A 21,602-nucleotide genomic window follows, 5' to 3' on the forward strand; every position below is an offset into this window, starting at 1 on the left:
GGTGAAGCCCGAGGCTGTCCCCCCCCATCCAAGGGCTGCGGATGGGAGGCTGATAGCCTTGAGAAAAATGACAGAATATTGTTTTTTCCAGTAGTACTACAAGTCCCAGCAAGCCTCCCCGCAAGCTGGTACTTGGAGAACCACAAGTACCAGCATGCGGGAGAAAAACGGGACCGCTGGTACCTGTAGTTCTACTGGAAAAAAAATACCCAAATAAAAACAGGAGACACACACCGTGACAGTAAAACTTTATTTCACACATGTCGACACACATACATACTTACCTATGTTGACCCGCCAACTGGCACGTCTCGTCTCCAACGATCCGGGGTACCTGTGAAAAAAATTAGACTCACCTGATCCAGGGTCCAGAGTATAATCCACGTACTTGGCAAAAAAATAAAACGACAAACCCGTGCCAGCGGACTGAAACGGGTCCCATGTTGACACATGGGACCCCTTTCCCCGAATGCAGAGAGACCCCTTCGTGACTGCTGTCACTGAAAGGTCTCTTAAGCCAATCAGCGAGCGCAACGTCCTTGCACTCTGCTGATTGGCTGCGCTTCTGAGCTATCAGACAGCGCATCGCAAAGCCTCTCCATTATATTCAATGGTGGGAACTTTGCGGTTAGTGGTGGGGTCACCCGCGGTCAGCGGCTGACCGCGGGTAACCCCACCGCTGACGGCAAAGTTCCCACCATTGAAAGTAATGGAGGGAGCTGTGCGATGCGCTGTCTGACCTCAGACGCGCACAGCCAATCAGGTGAGCGCCACGGAAGTAGCGCTTCCTGATTGGCTGAAGGGACCTCAGTGACAGGAGTCACGTGGGGTCCCGGCACATTCGGGTAAAGGGGTCCCATGTGTCAACATGGGACCCCTTTCAGTCCGGCAAGGTCGGGTATGCGTTTTATTTTTCTCTATCGTCCTAGTGGATGCTGGGGTTCCTGAAAGGACCATGGGGAGTAGCGGCTCCGCAGGAGACAGGGCACAAAAAGTAAAGCTTTAGGATCAGGTGGTGTGCACTGGCTCCTCCCCCTATGACCCTCCTCCAAGCCTCAGTTAGATTTTTGTGCCCGGCCGAGAAGGGTGCAATCTAGGTGGCTCTCCTAAAGAGTTGCTTAGAAAAGTTTAGCTTAGGTTTTTTATTTTACAGTGAGTCCTGCTGGCAACAGGATCACTGCAACGAGGGACTTAGGGGAGAAGAAGTGAACTCACCTGCGTGCAGGATGGATTGGCTTCTTTGGCTACTGGACATTAGCTCCAGAGGGACGATCACAGGTACAGCCTGGATGGTCACCGGAGCCTCGCCGCCGGCCCCCTTGCAGATGCTGAAACGAGAAGAAGGTCCAGAATCGGCGGCAGAAGACTCCTCAGTCTTCTTAAGGTAGCGCACAGCACTGCAGCTGTGCGCCATTTCCTCTCAGCACACTTCACACGGCAGTCACTGAGGGTGCAGGGCGCTGGGAGGGGGGCGCCCTGGGAGGCAAATGTAAACCTATTTTTGGCAAAAAATACCTCACATATAGCCTCCGGGGGCTATATGGAGATATTTAACCCCTGCCATAATCCGTTAAAGAGCGGGAGACGAGGCCGCCGAAAAAGGGGCGGGGCCTATCTCCTCAGCACACAGCGCCATTTTCCCTCACAGAAAGGCTGGAGGGAAGGCTCCCAGGCTCTCCCCTGCACTGCACTACAGAAACAGGGTTAAAACAGAGAGGGGGGGCACTAATTTGGCGTAAGAAATATATAAAAAAGATGCTATAAGGGAAAACACTTATATAAGGTTGTCCCTATATAATTATAGCGTTTTTGGTGTGTGCTGGCAAACTCTCCCTCTGTCTCTCCAAAGGGCTAGTGGGTCCTGTCCTCTATCAGAGCATTCCCTGTGTGTGTGCTGTGTGTCGGTACGTGTGTGTCGACATGTATGAGGACGATGTTGGTGAGGAGGCGGAGCAATTGCCTGTAATGGTGATGTCACTCTCTAGGGAGTCGACACCGGAATGGATGGCTTATTTAGGGAATTACGTGATAATGTCAACACGCTGCAAGGTCGGTTGACGACATGAGACGACCGACAAACAATTAGTACCGGTCCAGACGTCTCAAAAACACCGTCAGGGGTTTTAAAACGCCCGTTTACTTTAGTCGGTCGACACAGACACAGACACGGACACTGAATCCAGTGTCGACGGTGAATAAACAAACGTATTCCTTATTAGGGCCACACGTTAAGGGCAATGAAGGAGGTGTTACATGTTTCTGATACTACAAGTACCACAAAAGAGGGTATTATGTGGGATGTGAAAAAACTACCGTAGTTTTTCCTGAATCAGATAAATTAAATGAAGTGTGTGATGATGCGTGGGTTCCCCCCGATAGAAAATTATTGGCGGTATACCCTTTCCCGCCAGTTGTTAGGGCGCGTTGGGAAACACCCCTTAGGGTGGATAAGGCGCTCACACGCTTATCAAAACAAGTGGCGGTACCGTCTATAGATAGGGCCGTCCTCAAGGAGCCAGCTGACAGGAGGCTGGAAAATATCATAAAAAGTATATACACACATACTGGTGTTATACTGCGACCAGCGATCGCCTCAGCCTGGATGTGCAGAGCTGGGGTGGCTTGGTCGGATTCCCTGACTAAAAATATTGATACCCTTGACAGGGACAGTATTTTATTGACTATAGAGCATTTAAAGGATGCATTTCTATATATGCGAGATGCACAGAGGATATTTGCACTCTGGCATCAAGAGTAAGTGCGATGTCCATATCTGCCAGAAGATGTTTATGGACACGACAGTGGTCAGGTGATGCAGATTCCAAACGGCACAAAGGTGTATTGCCGTATAAAGGAAGAGAAGTTATTTGGGGTCGGTCCATCGGACCTGGTGGCCAAGGCAACTGCTGGAAAATCCACCGTTTTTACCCTAAGTCACATCTCTGCAGAAAAAGACACCGTCTTTTCAGCCTCAGTCCTTTCGTCCCTATAAGAGTCATATCTGCCCAGGGATAGAGGAAAGGGAAGAAGACTGCAGCAGGCAGCCCATTCCCAGGAACAGAAGCGTTCCACCGCTTCTGACAAGCTCTCAGCATGACGCTGAGACCGTACAGGACCCCTGGATCCTACAAGTAGTATCCCAGGGGTACAGATTGGAATGTCGAGACGTTTCCCCTTCGCAGGCTCCTGAAGTCTGCTTTACCAAGGTCTCCCTCCGACAAGGAGGCAGTATGGGAAACAATTCACAAGCTGTATTCCCAGCAGGTGATAACTAAATTACCCCTCCTACAACAAGAAAAGGGGTATTATTCCACACTATATTGTGGTACTGAAGCCAGAAGGCTAGGTGAGACCTATTCTAAATCTAAAAAAATTTGAACACTTACAAAGGTTCAAATCAAGATGGAGTCACTCAGAGCAGTGATAACGAACCAGGAAGAAGGGGACTATATGGTGTCCCGAGACATCAGGGATGCTTACCTCCATGTCCCAAAATTGCCCTTATTACTAAGGGTACCTCAGGTTCGTGGTACAGAACTGTCACTATCAGTTTCAGACGCTGCCGTTTGGATTGTCCACGGCACCCCGGGTCTTTACCAAGGTAATGGCCGAAATGATGATTCTTCTTCGAAGAAAAGGCGTCTTAATTATCCCTTACTTGGACGATCTCCTGATAAGGGCAAAGTCCAGGGAACAGTTGGAGGTCGGAGTAGCACTATCTCGGATACTGCTACAACAGCACGGGTGGATTCTAAATATTCCAAAATCGCAGCTGATCCCGACGACAAGTCTCCTGTGCTTAGGGATGATTCTGGACACAGTCCAGAAAAAGGTGTTTCTCTCGGAAGAGAAAGCCAGGGAGTTATCCGAGCTAGTCAGGAACCTCCTAAAATCAGTGCATCATTGCACAAGGGCCATGGTAAAAATGGTGACTTCCTACGAAGCAATTCCATTCGGCAGATTTCACGCAAGAACTTTTCAGTGGGATCTACTGGACAAATGGTCCGGATCGCATCTTCAGATGCATCAGCGGATAACCCTATATCCAAGGACAAGGGTGTCTCTCCTGTGGTGGTTACAGAGTGCTCATCTTCTAGAGGGCCGCAGATTCGGCATTCAGGATTGGATGCTGGTGACCACAGAGGCCAGCCCGAGAGGCTGGGGAGCAGTCACACAAAGAAAAAAATTTCCAGGGAGTGTGATCAAGTCTGGAGACTTTTCTCCACATAAATATACTGGAGCTAAGGCTAAATTTATAATGCTCTAAGCTTAGCAAGACCTCTGCTTCAAGGTCAGCCGGTATTGATCCAGTGGGAAAAACATCACGGCAGTCGCCCACGTAAATAGACAGGGCGGCACAAGAAGCAGGAGGGCAATGGCAAAAACTGCAAGGACTTTTCGCTGGGCGGAAAATCATGTGATAGCACTGTCAGCAGTGTTTCATTCCGGGAATGGAAACTGGGAAGCAGACTTCCTCAGCAGGCACGACCTCCACCCGGCAGAGTGGAAACTTCATCGGGAAGTTTTCCACATGATTGTAAACCGTTGGGAAATACCAAAGGTGGACATGATGGCGTCCCGTCTGAACAAAAAACGGGACAGGTATTGCGCCAGGTTAAGAGACCCTCAGGCAATAGCTGTGGACGTTCTGGTAACACCGTGGGTGTACCAGTCGTTGTATGTGTTCCATCCTCTGCTTATCATACCTAAGGTACTGAGAATTATAAGACGTAGATGAGTAAGAACTATACTCATGGCTCCGGATTGGCCAAGAAGGACTTGGTACCCGGAACTTCAAGAGATGCTCACAGAGGACTTATGGCCTCTGCCGCTAAGAAGGGACTTGTTTCAGCAAGTACCATGTCTGTTCCAAGACTTACCGCAGCTGCGTTTGACGGCATGGCGGTGGAACGCCGGATCCTAAGGGAAAAAGGCATTCCGGAAGAGGTCATTCCTACCCTGGTCAAAGCCAGAAAGGAGGTGACCGCACAACATTATCACCACATGTGGAAAAAATATGTTGCGTGGTGCGAGACCAGAAAGGCCCCACGAAGAAATTTCAACTCGGTCGATTCCTACATTTCCTGCAAACAGGAGTGTCTATGGGCCTCAAATTGGGGTCCATTAAGGTTCAAATTTCGGCCCTGTCGATTTTCTTCCAGAAAGAATTGGCTTCAGTTCCTGAAGTCCAGAAGTTTGTCAAGGGAGTATTGCATATACAACCCCTTTTGTGCCTCCAGTGGCACTGTGGGATCTCAACGTAGTTCTGGGATTCCTCAAATCACATTGGTTTAAAACCAGTCAAATCTGTGGTTTTGAAGCATCTCACATGAAAAGTGACCATGCTCTTGGCCCTGGCCTGGACCAGGCGAGTGTCAAATTGGTGGTTTTTTTCTCAAAAAAGCCCATATCTGTTTGTCCATTTGGACAGGGCAGAGCTGCGGACTCGTCCCCAGTTCTCTCCCTAAGGTGGTGTCAGTGTTTCACCTGAACCAGTTTATTGTGGTGCCTTGCACCTACTAGGGACTTGGAGGACTCCAAGTTGCTAGATGTTGTCAGGGCCCTGAAAATATAGGTTCCAGGACGGCTGGAGTCAGGAAAACTGACTTGCTGTTATCCTGTATGCACCCAACAATCTGGGTGCTCTTGCTTCTAAGCAGACTATTGCTAGTTGAATGTGTAATACAATTCAGCTTGCACATTCTGTGGCAGGCCTGCCACAGCCAAAATATGTAAATGCCCATTCCACAAGGAAGGTGGGCTCATCTTGGGCGGCTGCCCGAGGGGTCTCGGCTTTACAACTTTGCCGAGCGGCTATTTAGTCAGGGGCAAACACGTTTGTAAAATCCTACAAATTTGATACCCTGGCTAAGGAGGACCTGGAGTTCTCTCATTCGGTGCTGCAGAGTCATCCGCACTCTCCCGCCCGTTTGGGAGCTTTGGTATAATCCCCATGGTCCTTTCAGGAACCCCAGCATCCACTAGGACGATAGAGAAAATAAGAATTTACTTACCGATAATTCTATTTCTCGGAGTCCGTAGTGGATGCTGGGCGCCCATCCCAAGTGCGGATTATCTGCAATACTTGTACATAGTTACAAAAATCGGGTTATTATTGTTGTGAGCCATCTTTTCAGAGGCTCCGCTGTTATCATACTGTTAACTGGGTTCAGATCACAGGTTGTACAGTGTGATTGGTGTGGCTGGTAGGAGTCTTACCCGGGATTCAAAATCCTTCCTTATTGTGTACGCTCGTCCGGGCACAGTATCCTAACTGAGGCTTGGAGGAGGGTCATAGGGGGAGGAGCCAGTGCACACCATCTGATCCTAAAGCTTTACTTTTTGTGCCCTGTCTCCTGCGGAGCCGCTATTCCCCATGGTCCTTTCAGGAACCCCAGCATCCACTACGGACTCCGAGAAATAGAATTATCGGTAAGTAAATTCTTATTTTTTGCCAAGTACGTGGATTATACTCTGGACCCTGGATCAGGTGAGTCTAATTTTTTTCACAGGTACCCCGGATCGTCGGAGACTAGACGTGCCAGTCGGCGGGTCAACATAGTTAAGTATGTATGTGTGTCGACATATGTGAAATAAAGTTTTACTGTCACGGTGTGTGTCTCCTGTTTTTATTTGGGTATTTTTTTTCCAGTAGAACTACAGGTACCAGCGGGCCCGTTTTTCTCCCGCATGCTGGTACTTGTGGTTCTCCAAGTACCAGCTTGCGGGCGAGGCTTGCTGGGACTTGTAGTACTACTGGAAAAAACAATATTCTGTCATTTTTCTCAAGGCTATCAGCCTCCCATCCGCAGCCCTTGGATGGGGGGGACAGCCTCGGGCTTCACCCCTGGCCCTTGGGTGGCTGGGGGAGGGGACCCCTTGATTGAAGGGGTCCCCACTCCCCCAGGGTACCCCAGCCAGGGGTGACTAGTTGGATATTTAATGCCACGGCCGCAGGGCACTGTATAAAAGTGACCCCCGGCTGTGGCATTATCTGTCCAGCTAGTGGAGCCCGATGCTGGCGTATAAAATACGGGGGACCCCTACTCTTTTTGGCCCCCGTATTTTTTGCACCAGGCGCAGAGCCCGGTGCTGGTTTTAAAAATACGGGGGATCCCCTGTAAATTTTTTCCCCGGATTTTTAGAACCAGGACCAGCTCGAAGAGCCCGAGGCTGGATATGCTTTGGAGGGGGGACCCCACGCCATTTTTTTCGGGTTTTTCCCGTTTTTTCACGTTTTTAAAAAACCGGATCAAAATCCGTCAAATCGGCCGTTTTTCGGCCGCGGGACTGTCGAATCCGTTTTTGATTGAATATGGTCAATTTCGGCACCCACTTGCCGAAATTGGACGGTTGAATTGTGTCGAATTAAAAAACGGACGATAATTTGCCGCGATTCGCCGCTAATTGCATATACCCCATAGCGTCTCAGAGCTATGAATTCTAATCAGATAGCTGCTCATATATATGATTGGGTTCCCTCTGCAACACACTGGCAAAAAGGTGTGGGTCTGGAAGTGTATATTTATGGAAGTAGTCACTAAGCAATAGTTTTCTTTTGTTTCCATCTTACAATCCCCTTATCTTCTCCATAAACCCACCCTGTCACATTTGGTATTTTTCCAAACACTAATGTTTGGGAACATATGTTAGTAATGGGATAGTAACTGATGTCCGTGTTGTCACTCAAATGTCAGAAAATGACGGCAAGCATACAAAGGTGAAACATCAGGAACCTCTAAATATGCTTATTGCCTGTATGTGAAACTAAACTAGACAAAACGTAAATGAACAACTACTAAGATTATGATTTCAGGGACAAGAAATGGAGGAAGGGAAACCTAAACATACACTGTAAAATCAGTCTGCACACTGCTGTGAACTAGTAATGCTAGTGTAGTTATGCCAGAGGTGGGGGGGGGAACTCACATGCCATAGAGTCTGGTATCCATTGTACCTACAGCAGCATTACTTTGTTTAAAATTAAGTTTGCTTGAATTTATTGTCCCAGCTAAGTCTACGGTCTTTTAACCCAAATGAGTTCTGTGTTCTTTACATTCGTCTAAAGGTTTGGTCACAGTTAAGGGGTATATTCAATTTGGGTCGAAAACCGCCGTCTGTCAAAAAGACGGCAGTTTTCGACTTTTTAAGGTCGAATAGTGGTTCGACCTATTCAGTCCCAGCAGTTTTTATTCGACAAGTCGTGGAATTCGACTTGTCGAATAGTACGTGAATCAGCGGTATAGCTGCCGATTCACGTACTTTTGAGTGAAACGGGGCCAAATTCGACAGGATTTGGCCCCGTTTCCGACCATCTCAGTCCAACATAAAAAAATGTCGGACTGAGATGTGGGACCCCAGAGGAGGAGAGGGAGTGGACAGCCGCGGGCAGACAGGGGAGATCAGCGCTACAGCACAGCCCTGCAGCAGGATGTCTCACAGCCGCGCCGCTCACGGCAGCGTCTACCCGGCTCCAGCAAGTGAGGTCACGCTTGCTGGAGCCGGGTGGACACTGCCGTGAGGTCTGGCGGCTGTGTGACATCCTCCTGCAGCGCTGATCTCCTCCGTCTGCCCGCGGCTGTCCCCGCTGCCCTCCCCGCCGCTCCCCTCGCTCTCCTCCTCTGGGTCCCTCATCTCAATTCGACTTTTTAAAAGTCTGATTGAGATGAGATTGAATAGGGGTTGTCGGATCCTAATTGAATATACCCCTAAGTGTTTTACTTTAGCTAGAAAGCAAATAAAATAACATTGAAAGATAGGTCCATAATTAATGCCCTTTTCCAATGAAAGTACAGGCACTTTACTGTCGCCTCAGATTTTTTAATTTAATTTTTATTTATGTCAAGCTGCTCCAAGCTAGAAACCTGGGGACTGCTACATGCAAAGTTAAATGAGCTAACTTTTAAATGTGCTAGCAGAGAGGTGTGTGAGCTGGAGAACCAATAACAATCCAGAGTTTATAACTTGTCATTGGTCCTTACACTCACACCCTCAAAGTAGGATGTTTGCTGCCCCATAAAACGTCTTGCTGCTCTATCTGGCTGCAGAAGCTTTAGAGCGTTTTCTTGAAAGATTAAATACATTACTAAAATAGTATCTTTATACCTATAGATCCTCAATGTGACCCCATATGGTCTAGTGTGAACTGTGGAGGCAGGTTTTATTCCATGATTGTGGTCTTCATGCATGGACTAAATTTGAGCTTTGTGACCAAGCCTCAAAGCTAGTGCATCAGCTTTTTAACTTTTAAGTGTATATTAACATGAATAGTTTTAAGTTATGTAATGTAGAAGTTTGTTTTTGTTGTTTGAATGTATAGAACTTAATTCTTACCCTTATGTTTTAGTTTATGCTGAAGTAGAAACACGGATTGAAGCTTTGAGGGAATTACTTTTAAATAAACTACTGGAAACCCCGTCTACTTTGCATGACCAGAAACGTTACATCAGGTAATCTGTTACTTTGCATCTTTCAGATTCTGGTCACCTGTTGATAATTGCTGTCCCCATGAGGGTGAGAGCGTCTAAAGAATATACCCAGACTAGCTGTTCTACCCGTTCTTCGCATGGGAGTTCTGATTTTCTCGGTTGTAATTATAAATGAGTGTTAAAAATTTGGTAAATCTTTAGAGATGTTTGAGACATGTTAATGTAAGTAAATATTAATCCATGTTTCTTGGCGTTACCTGTGGAACACACGTAGCAGATATGGTAAAAAAAAGTCACAGGGCCATTTTTGTAGTTTATTAAATTCTGCACACTGGAGGTGCAATCCAAATTTTGATCCGATTGTCTGTTTGGGCGTTATTTGTTCACGCAACGCAAGCCACGCATCACTAATGATGTCAGGTTGTCAACCCCCTTTTCATCCCCTTATGGGAGGTTTAATAAAATTATAATTACATAGTTTTCTTATTTCCCATGTGCAGAATGCCGGTGTTAAATTTCAGCTTCCTAACATATTGGGAAGTAAGGAATTAGTGATGAGTCAGTGAGTAAGGGCTTTCGCATTTGAAGCAGATGAGGAACACATTCAGCTGCCATCGTTATATCGTAATATTTATTTTATGGAGATGGAACAGGGGTCTTATTCATTAAAAATGATCCCTATTGGGAAACAAAAATCTTTTTCATTGGTAACCTCCTGCACATATAGCGTGAAAAAAAGCCATGTTGCTGGTACAAGTTTTTTAGGTTTTTTAGCCCTTTGAGGAATCCGTTTCTGTATCCTCTTTTTTAGATATAAATTATACATTAATGCTAATATAATTTAAAGGAAGTGTTATGAAACCTGTACTGTTCATTTAATTTTACAAGCACATGTGTTTGTTGTGTTCATTTAATATATCACATTAGCCATTTGGGTTAAATTCTTCCAATTATGAAAAATCATAACCTCACGGGATTAAAGAATCCATATCGTCTGCAAACAGTAGCGGCTCTTGCCATGGGCAAGCAGGCTTTTTGCCCGGGGCGCCGCTGTTCTGAGGGCGCTGCCGTGGCAAAAGCCGCTACTGGTGCCGTGCGATGCACCTGATGTCATCACGCACCGCACAGCATTGTGGGAGCGGCAGCAGATGCTAGAGGTCATAATTGACCTCTAGTGTCTGTGCGGAGCTATGGGAGAGACGTTATGACGTCTCTCCCATAGATCCAAGGAGCGGCGGCCGGAGATGGAGAACAGCAGCAGTGGTCGGGAAGCATATGTCATGCAAAACAGATTAGCACAGCAAAATAATTGCTGTGGTTACCCATGCTACAGAGAAACAAATGACTCTCACTCTGTTTGCAGATATCTTTCCGAACTTCACACTCCGGGCGACCCAGCATGGCAGTGTATTGGAGCACAACAAAAATGGATTGTTCAGCTTATGCACAGCTGTAAAGACGGCTACGTAAAGGAAATGAAAGGTAAGGATGACTATAGTCACTAAAGTGCTGCTGTTTGTGCTTTTAAAGTGGAATAAGGCATTTAAGAGTTTACACACACATCAACATGACAATTTCCATCTTGGTCATGAATTAGAGTAAATACTAAAAATGCTTGCAATATGAACAGGGCGTGTAAGCTGGGAGAGGGGGCAGTCTGCAGTGAGCCCACAAATAAGGACTAAACTAAACTGGGCCAGTGGACAAAGGACTCTCCTCTGTATAGGTGTATACACACTGAGCGTTTTTGGCCAGCGTGTATGCAGAGCGATGATCGCTGACATCGCTGGGCTGAAAATCGCTCAGTGCAAACACACTGAGTGATTTTCCCCTCTGCCCAGCGATGTCAGCGGGAGTGAGCGGCTTTCCATAGCAGTACGCTATGGAAAGCTGCTCACCCCGCCGTTCATCAACTGGTAATACCAGCAGAAGAACGGCGGCCGCTGGCGATGAAGCGGGGGCGCGTATCAGCGCTCATCGCTTGTGCATACACACTGGGCGGTTTTGAGCTGTAAGCAGCTCAACACACCAAAAGTGATCTGCTTTCAGCTCAAAATCGCCCAGTGTGTATGGGCCTTTAGTCTTCACTTGCAGGAAAGATCTTCCACTTTGCTTAGGCCAGGAATCATGATAACACTAGGGGCAAACGCAGGATTTGTAGGATGGTAGTTTCCAGAGGGGGAGGGGGGGAGGGGCTAGAGCCAAAACGGCATAAGACAGTACTAAATGTAAGAAGGAATGAGCCAGGCATTCTATGTTTCTTGCTTAGAATGCTGCCGTGTTTGGTTTGCACATCTTTCCTATTAAGAGCCTTGTTTGGATGCATCTGCATCATATATGGATAGATAGACTTGAACATACACACGCCTATACTTACCAGAATTTGTGTGTCAGAGATGGCAACAGCAGTAGACCCGGAAGTACAGGTCATGCTAGGGGTGATGCTGTGTGCATTATGTCATGAGACCCCACCCTCTAGTGACATGATTTGCGGGTATTTAAAGAGGGGTTGGGATCATATGTAATGAGGGGCAGGGCCTAAATTGCGGACTGGGTAGGTAGCTCCGCTAAGAGAAAAAAAAATTGACCCATCAGGTTTTGTCCATGGTTTTTGAGATACAAGATATCAGTCATCAGTGATACAGGATATCACTCATCAGTAGAACATTCATGTATACGAGGCACATGTTGGTAATACATAATAATTCCCTTTTGCACAGATCACCAAAGCCCAAAAATGACATTATATACATCATTGCACAAATTATTTAAAAGTAATCTACTTTTCTGTTTACAAAGTATTTCCGCCACTGTGGCCTAATTCCTGTATAAATATCGATCGATTGGTCTATCTAAAAATATGTACACAGATGTGTCCCTTTTACTTTGTTGCTGCAATGTGTAAGCAAGCATGTCCCAGCACATCGGAAGCCGTGCATAGTATGCATGCTCCATCTTTCCATACACCAAGACATTATGGGTGTGGGTGGACCAAGAAAGTTTTTTCTGTCTCCATGGAACATTATAATAGTGGCAAGGCTTATGGAAAGAACTTGTTGCACAGAATTATACAGTAGTTATAAATATGAAATAAACAATGCAGTGTGGACTCGAAAACACATATGACAAATACAAAAAGACTTGTATATAAATAGATACTTATGCAGGTGGTGGTGCTCCTCTGGAGTAGGGTAAATATGGAAAAGAACTGGTATTAAACTCAGTATAGCGGGGCACACTGTACTAAACCAGAATCACTTGCTGAGCTGATTAGTGATGAAGACCCAGGCAAAACATGCATTTGGGCACAAATACAGGGGAAACCCTCATGTTTAATAGATGGGGGCCCCCGACCTCTCCACGATCTTCTGGTCTCCTGATCCCCTCTAATATTTTTCCGTTAATATCTCTGAATTTCTATTACCATATAGTCCTCAAGTATTGTTGTAAGTACTATTTAATGTGCAGGGGGGATGCCATGGTGAAAAAGCATCCCCCCTTTCTGTTTTTTGCATACTATACCATTTCAGGAGACCTTTTTTCCTAATTAAGTAATACCCATCCTTATTAGGCATCTTTTTACTTGCCTGATTATTATTACTTCTATACATGTTATGAGAACGTTTGTCTGATTGCGATAAATTCTGAAACCACTGAACCAATTGCTGTGTGGTTTTCACCATTGTGTAGGTAAATTTCCCAGGAAGGTTTTAGACTAAGGATCATCACGATCGTTTGTCAGGGGGCTGTGGGCGGACCTATACGGGAAAGTGTCCACTGTACTGCTCTCGACAAGTTGGCAGCGACAGACGTACATGCCTCAATAGCGACTGATCAGAACATCATGGGATATGTGTACTGTGTACCGTGATAGACTTATCCGTAGATAAGCGTTGTTAATTAGTACTTCTGTGGACTAACATCTATAAATGTCAAAGAGCTATCAATTATTTTTTAACCAGTTCATTTTTGGAGAAAATCTTCACGTGGTTTTGATAATGCTGCAGGGAAAGGGGCGCATTGTGAGAAGACATGAGGATAGCCCGGAGAGAGAACCTCGCCTCTTAGACAGAGAGAGCCTTTCTACTGCAGAGGCTCTCGTTACATATGACAAATCGACTCATGACAAGAAAAGAAAAATTGTTAAAATATGTGCAATCAATAAATTTTCACATATAACACATTTTCCCAACAGCCTCCACCCCATCCTATGTATTAACCAAAATCCCAAAACCCTTGGTAACAGACTTCCGTTGTCACCGACTTCCAGCTGGGTGGAGTCGGGTACTGCAGCTATTTACTCTATATGCACCTTTCTGGCACTAAGCATGTTCATAATCTTTTTTCTATGTAATCTATTTTTATTAAAGCAAGCAACGAAAATACATAAGTCACTGTTCTAGAGGACTGATGTCACTTCAACCAAGTAAATATAGGTTATCCACAAATTCAACTATATGATAATGGAAGAGAACCAATCAGGACAAACCAAGGCTGTGCATTTTGCAGAAAATAAGAAAAATAACATAAAGCTAAAAGACAACATATTGGAAGAATAGGAAAGGGAGGGGAGCAAGGAAGAAAAGGCAAGAGGGGAATGAACGTGTATGGGATAAGGTTGTAAGTCTGTTCAGGACAGTATCAGGGCTGTACGAGATCTGAGGATGAGTTACATGTTAGTTAAGTGTCTAAGCTGGTGAAAGATCAAACATGAATGGGAGGAGAGATTAAACGTCTGCCAGATATCAGAGAAAGATCTAACTCCACTGGTATCCACTAGCTCATCAAGACGGACAATAACCACTGTGTACCAAGTTGATAAGTAACATTGGGGAAAATCAAGGGGGGGTATCAGGGTTATGTGTTAGAGGAATAAGTGGCGATGCCACAGTAGCAAATAAGGAGAGGTATTTAATCTTTTTCCATCAGGCGAGAGTTGGACCTAGGGTAGGATACTGAATATGGTGGAGTCTAATTAGCCATGGAAGGATAGATATGGGGACTTGTATGAACTGACTCTCAATAAGTGGCCACTGTGTCAAGGCTGGTATCAGTGTCCTCTCAACTATACATGCTAAGTGCACTGAGTGGTTTCCTTAAGAAATGAGGAAGCTGGTGGCCCCCTTTGAGCGGTTTCTAATAAGCACTGCTCAAGCAAGTCTAGGCTTTCTAGTACCCCAGGCAAATCTTCCCACCATTCACTGCAAATTCCTAAAAAAGGAATGTGGGACATTGAGCATATTTCTATTCTTATATGATATTATTAGAAGTTATGTTCCATAGCAAAAAAAATCCATACATGTGACTCTGGTTTGGAACATCGGTGTTCTCTACTATATTGAGTCTCGTACCAGTTCTTGTCAACAATTCTAAGTGGGCAAGGCCTCAATATTTGAGTACTCGCTTGTCCGTAGATCAATAAAATAAGCATAATAGATATTTAAAAAAAATACTGCAAACACAAGTGAGTATACTATTTATAACATCCCACAGTTAAGTATAACTGAAATCCTGTGAATATTGTATTTTAAAAGTGTCTTCCTTTCCTAAAAATGCGGGGAATACTATAGCAAAAAGGAGCTTTGCACTTTTGATTTTACCTTTTTTTTTTTCTACTCTCCTGTATTAGTAATTGCCCAATTTTAACTATGTTTTCTTAATAGCTGGAGATCTTAACCACTTAACTGGCTACATTTAAAAAAAAACAACTCAGAAATTGTTGAATTTTTTTTATGATTGAATTAGTTTAGGAACATTTATTTTATAAAAAAATATGCAACTTTTTATTTTAATAAACATTAAAAACCGTGATGGTCAATATAGATTGGGTCATCGATGATCGGACCATAACAACTCTTTCCCGGCTGCTGCTCCTCTCTGCAGCTGCCAGGTGTCCACAGGGAGTGCTGCTTTTTTAAATTTCGTCAGCAGCTGCTAATCTCAGAAGTTCTGGGGTGGTGGGTGCCACCATGTTGCATGATCAGTAGTGATTGGCAGTAGTGATGGGATGGGGGAACGGACCATAAAACAGAGGGTCCGGGAGGTCCCTCTGTGAGCAGCAGCTGTTGGAGGATTCTTTTCTAGCAGCTGCACAGTGGGCATTTCTGACAGGGAAAGCCCAGCCTGGTGTGGTTGCATCTTCTGCAACCAGGCAAAGCTAGTGGTTAAATAGGGGCAATAGTGCAGCATAGTCTGCATTCTTCTACAGAGTAGTGTTTTTGTGTGATATGTTGGAGGACAAGGATGGAGAGTGTGTTCCTTTCACTAGAGACTCATTTTGCTTTGTATGCTGGTAACCTGTTATCATTCGCTTCCTTTGTAGTACCTTTGTATAGAGTGCATTATAATGGACCTCAGCAGTTCCCCCATTTACATTACCAGTTTTTAGGGATTAAAAACATGCGTGATATGATTATCTATTTTGTCATTACTGGAAATAGTTGCATTTTTATAAGTAGCAATTATTAATAAAGTAACTGATAATGTAGTTATATATACAGTATTATGAGTAAAACTACTTTCTCTATCGTCCTAAGTGGATGCTGGGGTTCCTGAAAGGACCATGGGGAATAGCGGCTCCGCAGGAGACAGGGCACAAAAAAGTAAAGCTTTACTAGGTCAGGTGGTGTGCACTGGCTCCTCCCCCTATGACCCTCCTCCAGACTCCAGTTAGATTTTGTGCCCGAACGAGAAGGGTGCAATCTAGGTGGCTCTCCTAAAGAGCTGCTTAGAGAAAGTTTAGTTTAGGTTTTTTTCTTTACAGTGAGTCCTGCTGGCAACAGGATCACTGCAACGTGGGACTTAGGGGGAAAGTAGTAAACTCACCTGCATGCAGAGTGGATTTGCTGCTTGGCTACTGGACACCATTAGCTCCAGAGGGATCGAACACAGGCCCAGCCGTGGAGTCCGGTCCCGGAGCCGCGCCGCCGACCCCCTTGCAGATGCTGAAGCGTGAAGAGGTCCGGAAACCGGCGGCTGAAGACTCCTCAGTCTTCATAAGGTAGCGCACAGCACTGCAGCTGTGCGCCATTTTCCTCTCAGCACACTTCACTGGGCAGTCACTGAGGGTGCAGAGCGCTGGGGGGGGGCGCTCTGAGAGGCAAATATAAACCTTATACAAGGCTAAAAATACCTCACATATAGCCCATAGGGGCTATATGGAGATATTTAACCCCTGCCTGACTGGAAAAATAGCGGGAGAAGAACCCGCCGAAAAAGGGGCGGGGCCTATCTCCTCAGCACACGGCGCCATTTTCTGTCACAGCTCCGCTGGTCAGAACGGCTCCCAGGTCTCTCCCCTGCACTGCACTACAGAAACAGGGTAAAACAGAGAGGGGGGGCACATTAATGGCTATATATATATATATTAAAGCAGCTATAAGGGAGCACTTAATATAAGGATATCCCTTGTATATATAGCGCTTTGTGGTGTGTGCTGGCAGACTCTCCCTCTGTCTCCCCAAAAGGGCTAGTGGGTCCTGTCTTCATTAGAGCATTCCCTGTGAGTTTGCGGTGTGTGTCGGTACGTGGTGTCGACATGTATGAGGACGATATTGGTGTGGAGGCGGAGCAATTGCCAAATATGCAGATGTCACCCCCCAGGGGGTCGACACCAGAATGGATGCCTTTATTTGTGGAATTACGTGATGGTTTATCTTCCCTTAAACAGTCAGTTGAGGACATGAGGCGGCCGGACAATCAATTAATGCCTGTCCAGGCGCCTCAAACACCGTCAGGGGCTGTAAAACGCCCTTTGCCTCAGTCGGTCGACACAGACCCAGACACGGGCACTGATTCCAGTGACGACGGTAGAAATTCAAACGTATTTTCCAGTAGGGCCACACGTTATATGATTTTGGCAATGAAGGAGACGTTACATTTAGCTGATACTACAGATACCGTAAAACAGGGTATTATGTATGGTGTGAAAAAACTACAAACAGTTTTTCCTGAATCAGAAGAATTAAATGACGTGTGTGATGAAGCGTGGGTTGCTCCTGATAAAAAGTTGATAATTTCAAAAAAGTTATTGGCATTATACCCTTTCCCGCCAGAGGTTAGGGCGCGCTGGGAAACACCCCCTAAGGTGGACAAGGCGCTCACACGCTTATCCAAACAAGTGGCGTTACCCTCTCCTGAGACGGCCGCACTTAAGGATCCATCAGATAGAAAGATGGAAGTTATTCAAAAGAATATATACACACATGCAGGTGTTATACTACGACCAGCTATAGCAACTGCCTGGATGTGCAGTGCTGGAGTAGTTTGGTCAGAATCCCTGATTGAAAATATTGATACCCTAGATAGGGACAATGTTTTACTGTCGTTAGAACAAATAAAGGATGCATTTATCTATATGCGTGATGCACAGAGGGATATTTGCACACTGGCATCTCGGGTGAGTGCTATGTCCATTTCAGCCAGAAGAGCCTTATGGACACGACAGTGGACAGGCGATGCGGATTCAAAACGTCACATGGAGGTTTTGCCGTATAAAGGGGAGGAGTTATTTGGAGTTGGTCTATCAGACTTGGTGGCCACGGCTACTGCCGGGAAATCCACTTTTTTACCTCAAGTCACTCCCCAACAGAGAAAGGCACCGACCTTTCAACCGCAGCCTTTTCGCTCCTACAAAAATAAGAGAGCAAAGGGCTTGTCGTACCTGCCACGAGGCAGAGGAAGAGGGAAGAGACACCAACAGGCAGCTCCTTCCCAGGAACAGAAGCCCTCCCCGGCTCCTGCAAAAACCTCAGCATGACGCTGGGGCCTCTCAAGCGGACTCGGGGACAGTGGGGGGCCGTCTCAAAAATTACAGCGCGCAGTGGGCTCACTCGCAGGTAGACCCCTGGATCCTGCAGATAATATCTCAGGGGTACAGGTTGGAATTAGAGACGGATCCTCCTCATCGTTTCCTGAAGTCTGCCTTACCAACCGTCTCTTCCGAAAGGGAGAGGGTGTTGGAAGCCATTCACAAGCTGTACGCTCAGCAGGTGATAGTCAAAGTACCCCTATTACAAGGAAAGGGGTATTATTCCACTCTATTTGTGGTACCGAAGCCGGATGGCTCGGTAAGGCCTATTCTAAATCTGAAGTCCTTGAACCTCTACATAAAAAAGTTCAAGTTCAAGATGGAGTCACTCAGAGCAGTGATAGCGAACCTGGAAGAAGGGGACTTTATGGTATCCTTGGACATCAAGGATGCGTATCTACACGTTCCGATTTACCCCGCACACCAGGGGTACCTCAGGTTCATTGTTCAAAACTGTCACTATCAGTTTCAGACGCTGCCGTTCGGATTGTCCACGGCGCCTCGGGTCTTTACCAAGGTAATGGCCGAGATGATGATTCTTCTTCGAAGAAAAGGCGTATTAGTTATCCCATACTTGGACGATCTCCTAATAAGGGCAAGGTCCAGAGAACAGCTGGAGACAGCTTTAGCACTATCTCAAGAGGTGCTAAGACAACACGGGTGGATTCTGAATATTCCAAAATCCCATTTAATCCCGACAACTCGTCTGCTGTTCCTAGGAATGATTCTGGACACGGTTCAGAAAAAGGTTTTCCTTCCAGAGGAAAAAGCCAAGGAGTTATCCGATCTGGTCAGGAACCTCCTAAAACCAGGAAAAGTGTCAGTACATCAATGCACAAGAGTCCTGGGAAAAATGGTGGCTTCTTACGAAGCAATTCCATTCGGCAGATTCCATGCAAGAATATTCCAAAGGGATCTGTTGGACAAATGGTCAGGGTCGCATCTGCAGATGCACCTGCGAATAACCCTGTCACCAAAGACAAGGGTGTCACTTCTGTGGTGGTTGCAGAAGGCTCACCTATTAGAAGGCCGCAGATTCGGCATTCAGGATTGGATCCTGGTGACCACGGACGCCAGCCTGAGAGGCTGGGGAGCAGTCACACAAGGAAGAAACTTCCAGGGAGTATGGACGAGTCTGGAAAAGTCTCTTCACATAAACATTCTGGAACTAAGAGCAATCTACAATGCTCTAAGCCAGGCGGAACTTCTCCTGCAAGGAAAGCCGGTGTTGATTCAGTCGGACAACATCACGGCGGTCGCCCATGTAAACAGGCAGGGCGGCACAAGAAGCAGGAGTGCAATGGCAGAAGCTGCCAAGATTCTTCGCTGGGCGGAGAATCACGTGATAGCACTGTCAGCAGTGTTCATCCCGGGCGTGGACAACTGGGAAGCAGACTTCCTCAGCAGACACGATCTTCATCCGGGAGAGTGGGGTCTACATCCAGAAGTCTTCAACATGTTAATAGACCGTTGGGAAAGACCAATTGTAGACATGATGGCGTCTCGCCTCAACAAAAAAACTGGACAAATATTGCGCCAGGTCAAGAGATCCACAGGCAATAGCTGTGGACGCACTGGTAACTCCTTGGGTGTACCAGTCAGTGTATGTGTTTCCTCCTCTGCCGCTCATACCAAAGGTATTGAAGATCATACGGCAAAGAAGAGTAAGAACAATACTAGTGGTTCCGGATTGGCCGAGAAGGACTTGGTATCCGGAACTTCAAGAGATGCTCACGGACGAACCGTGGCCTCTACCTCTGAGAAGGGACCTGCTACAGCAGGGTCCCTGTCTTTTTCAAGACTTACCGCGGCTGCGTTTGACGGCATGGCGGTTGAACGCCAGATCCTAAAAGGGAAAGGCATTCCAGAAGAAGTCATTCCTACCTTGATTAAGGCACGGAAGGAAGTCACCGTGAAACATTATCACCGCATTTGGCGAAAATATGTAGCGTGGTGCGAGGATCGGAGGGTTCCGACGGAGGAATTCCAACTGGGTCGTTTCCTACATTTCCTGCAATCAGGATTATCTATGGGTCTCAAATTGGGATCCATTAAGGTTCAAATTTCGGCCCTGTCAATATTCTTCCAAAAAGAATTGGCCTCTGTCCCTGAGGTCCAGACTTTTGTCAAGGGAGTACTGCATATACAGCCTCCTGTGGTGCCTCCGGTGGCACCGTGGGATCTAAATGTAGTTTTAGATTTCCTCAAATCCCATTGGTTTGAACCATTGAAAAAGGTGGATTTGAAATATCTCACATTGAAAGTGACTATGTTACTAGCCCTGGCCTCTGCCAGGAGAGTATCTGAATTGGCGGCTTTATCTTATAAAAGTCCTTATCTAATCTTCCATTCGGATAGGGCAGAACTGCGGACTCGTCCGCATTTTCTCCCTAAAGTGGTATCAGCATTTCATCTGAACCAACCTATTGTGGTGCCTGCGGCCACTAGCGACTTGGAGGACTCCAAGTTGTTGGACGTTGTCAGAGCCTTAAAAATATACATTGCAAGGACGGCTGGAGTCAGAAAATCTGACTCGCTGTTTATATTGTATGCACCCAACAAGTTGGGCGCACCTGCTTCTAAGCAGTCGATTGCTCGTTGGATTTGTAACACAATTCAACTTGCACATTCTGTGGCAGGCCTGCCACAGCCTAAAACTGTAAAAGCCCACTCCACAAGGAAGGTGGGCTCATCTTGGGCGGCTGCCCGAGGGGTCTCGGCATTACAACTCTGCCGAGCAGCTACGTGGTCGGGGGAGAACACGTTTGTAAAATTTTACAAATTTGATACCCTGGCAAAGGAGGACCTGGAGTTCTCTCATTCGGTGCTGCAGAGTCATCCGCACTCTCCCGCCCGTTTGGGAGCTTTGGTATAATCCCCATGGTCCTTTCAGGAACCCCAGCATCCACTTAGGACGATAGAGAAAATAAGAATTTACTTACCGATAATTCTATTTCTCGGAGTCCGTAGTGGATGCTGGGCGCCCATCCCAAGTGCGGATTATCTGCAATACTTGTACATAGTTATTGTTAACTAATTCGGGTTATTGTTAAGGAGCCATCTTTAAGAGGCCCTTTCTGTTGTCATACTGTTAACTGGGTTTAGATCACAAGTTGTACGGTGTGATTGGTGTGGCTGGTATGAGTCTTACCCGGGATTCAAAATGCCTCCCTTATTGTGTATGCTCGTCCGGGCACAGTACCTAACTGGAGTCTGGAGGAGGGTCATAGGGGGAGGAGCCAGTGCACACCACCTGACCTAGTAAAGCTTTACTTTTTTGTGCCCTGTCTCCTGCGGAGCCGCTATTCCCCATGGTCCTTTCAGGAACCCCAGCATCCACTACGGACTCCGAGAAATAGAATTAT

The 21,602-nt window shown here is 46.2% G+C and overlaps 1 protein-coding gene across 2 annotated transcripts in view; it reads left to right on the plus strand.

Moving 5' to 3' along the window:
* Window positions 1-21,602, plus strand: part of EXOC2 (exocyst complex component 2) — a 546,170-nt gene that overhangs the window by 221,816 nt on the left and 302,752 nt on the right. For both annotated transcript variants that reach the window (XM_063923055.1, XM_063923056.1), the window contains 2 exons: window positions 9,347-9,449; window positions 10,792-10,910. In XM_063923055.1, the coding sequence (XP_063779125.1) occupies window positions 9,347-9,449; window positions 10,792-10,910 (222 nt within the window). The remainder of the gene's footprint in view (window positions 1-9,346; window positions 9,450-10,791; window positions 10,911-21,602) is intronic.

Source organism: Pseudophryne corroboree, chromosome 5, assembly GCF_028390025.1.
Source record: "Pseudophryne corroboree isolate aPseCor3 chromosome 5, aPseCor3.hap2, whole genome shotgun sequence".
In the NCBI taxonomy this organism is placed as follows: domain Eukaryota; kingdom Metazoa; phylum Chordata; class Amphibia; order Anura; family Myobatrachidae; genus Pseudophryne; species Pseudophryne corroboree.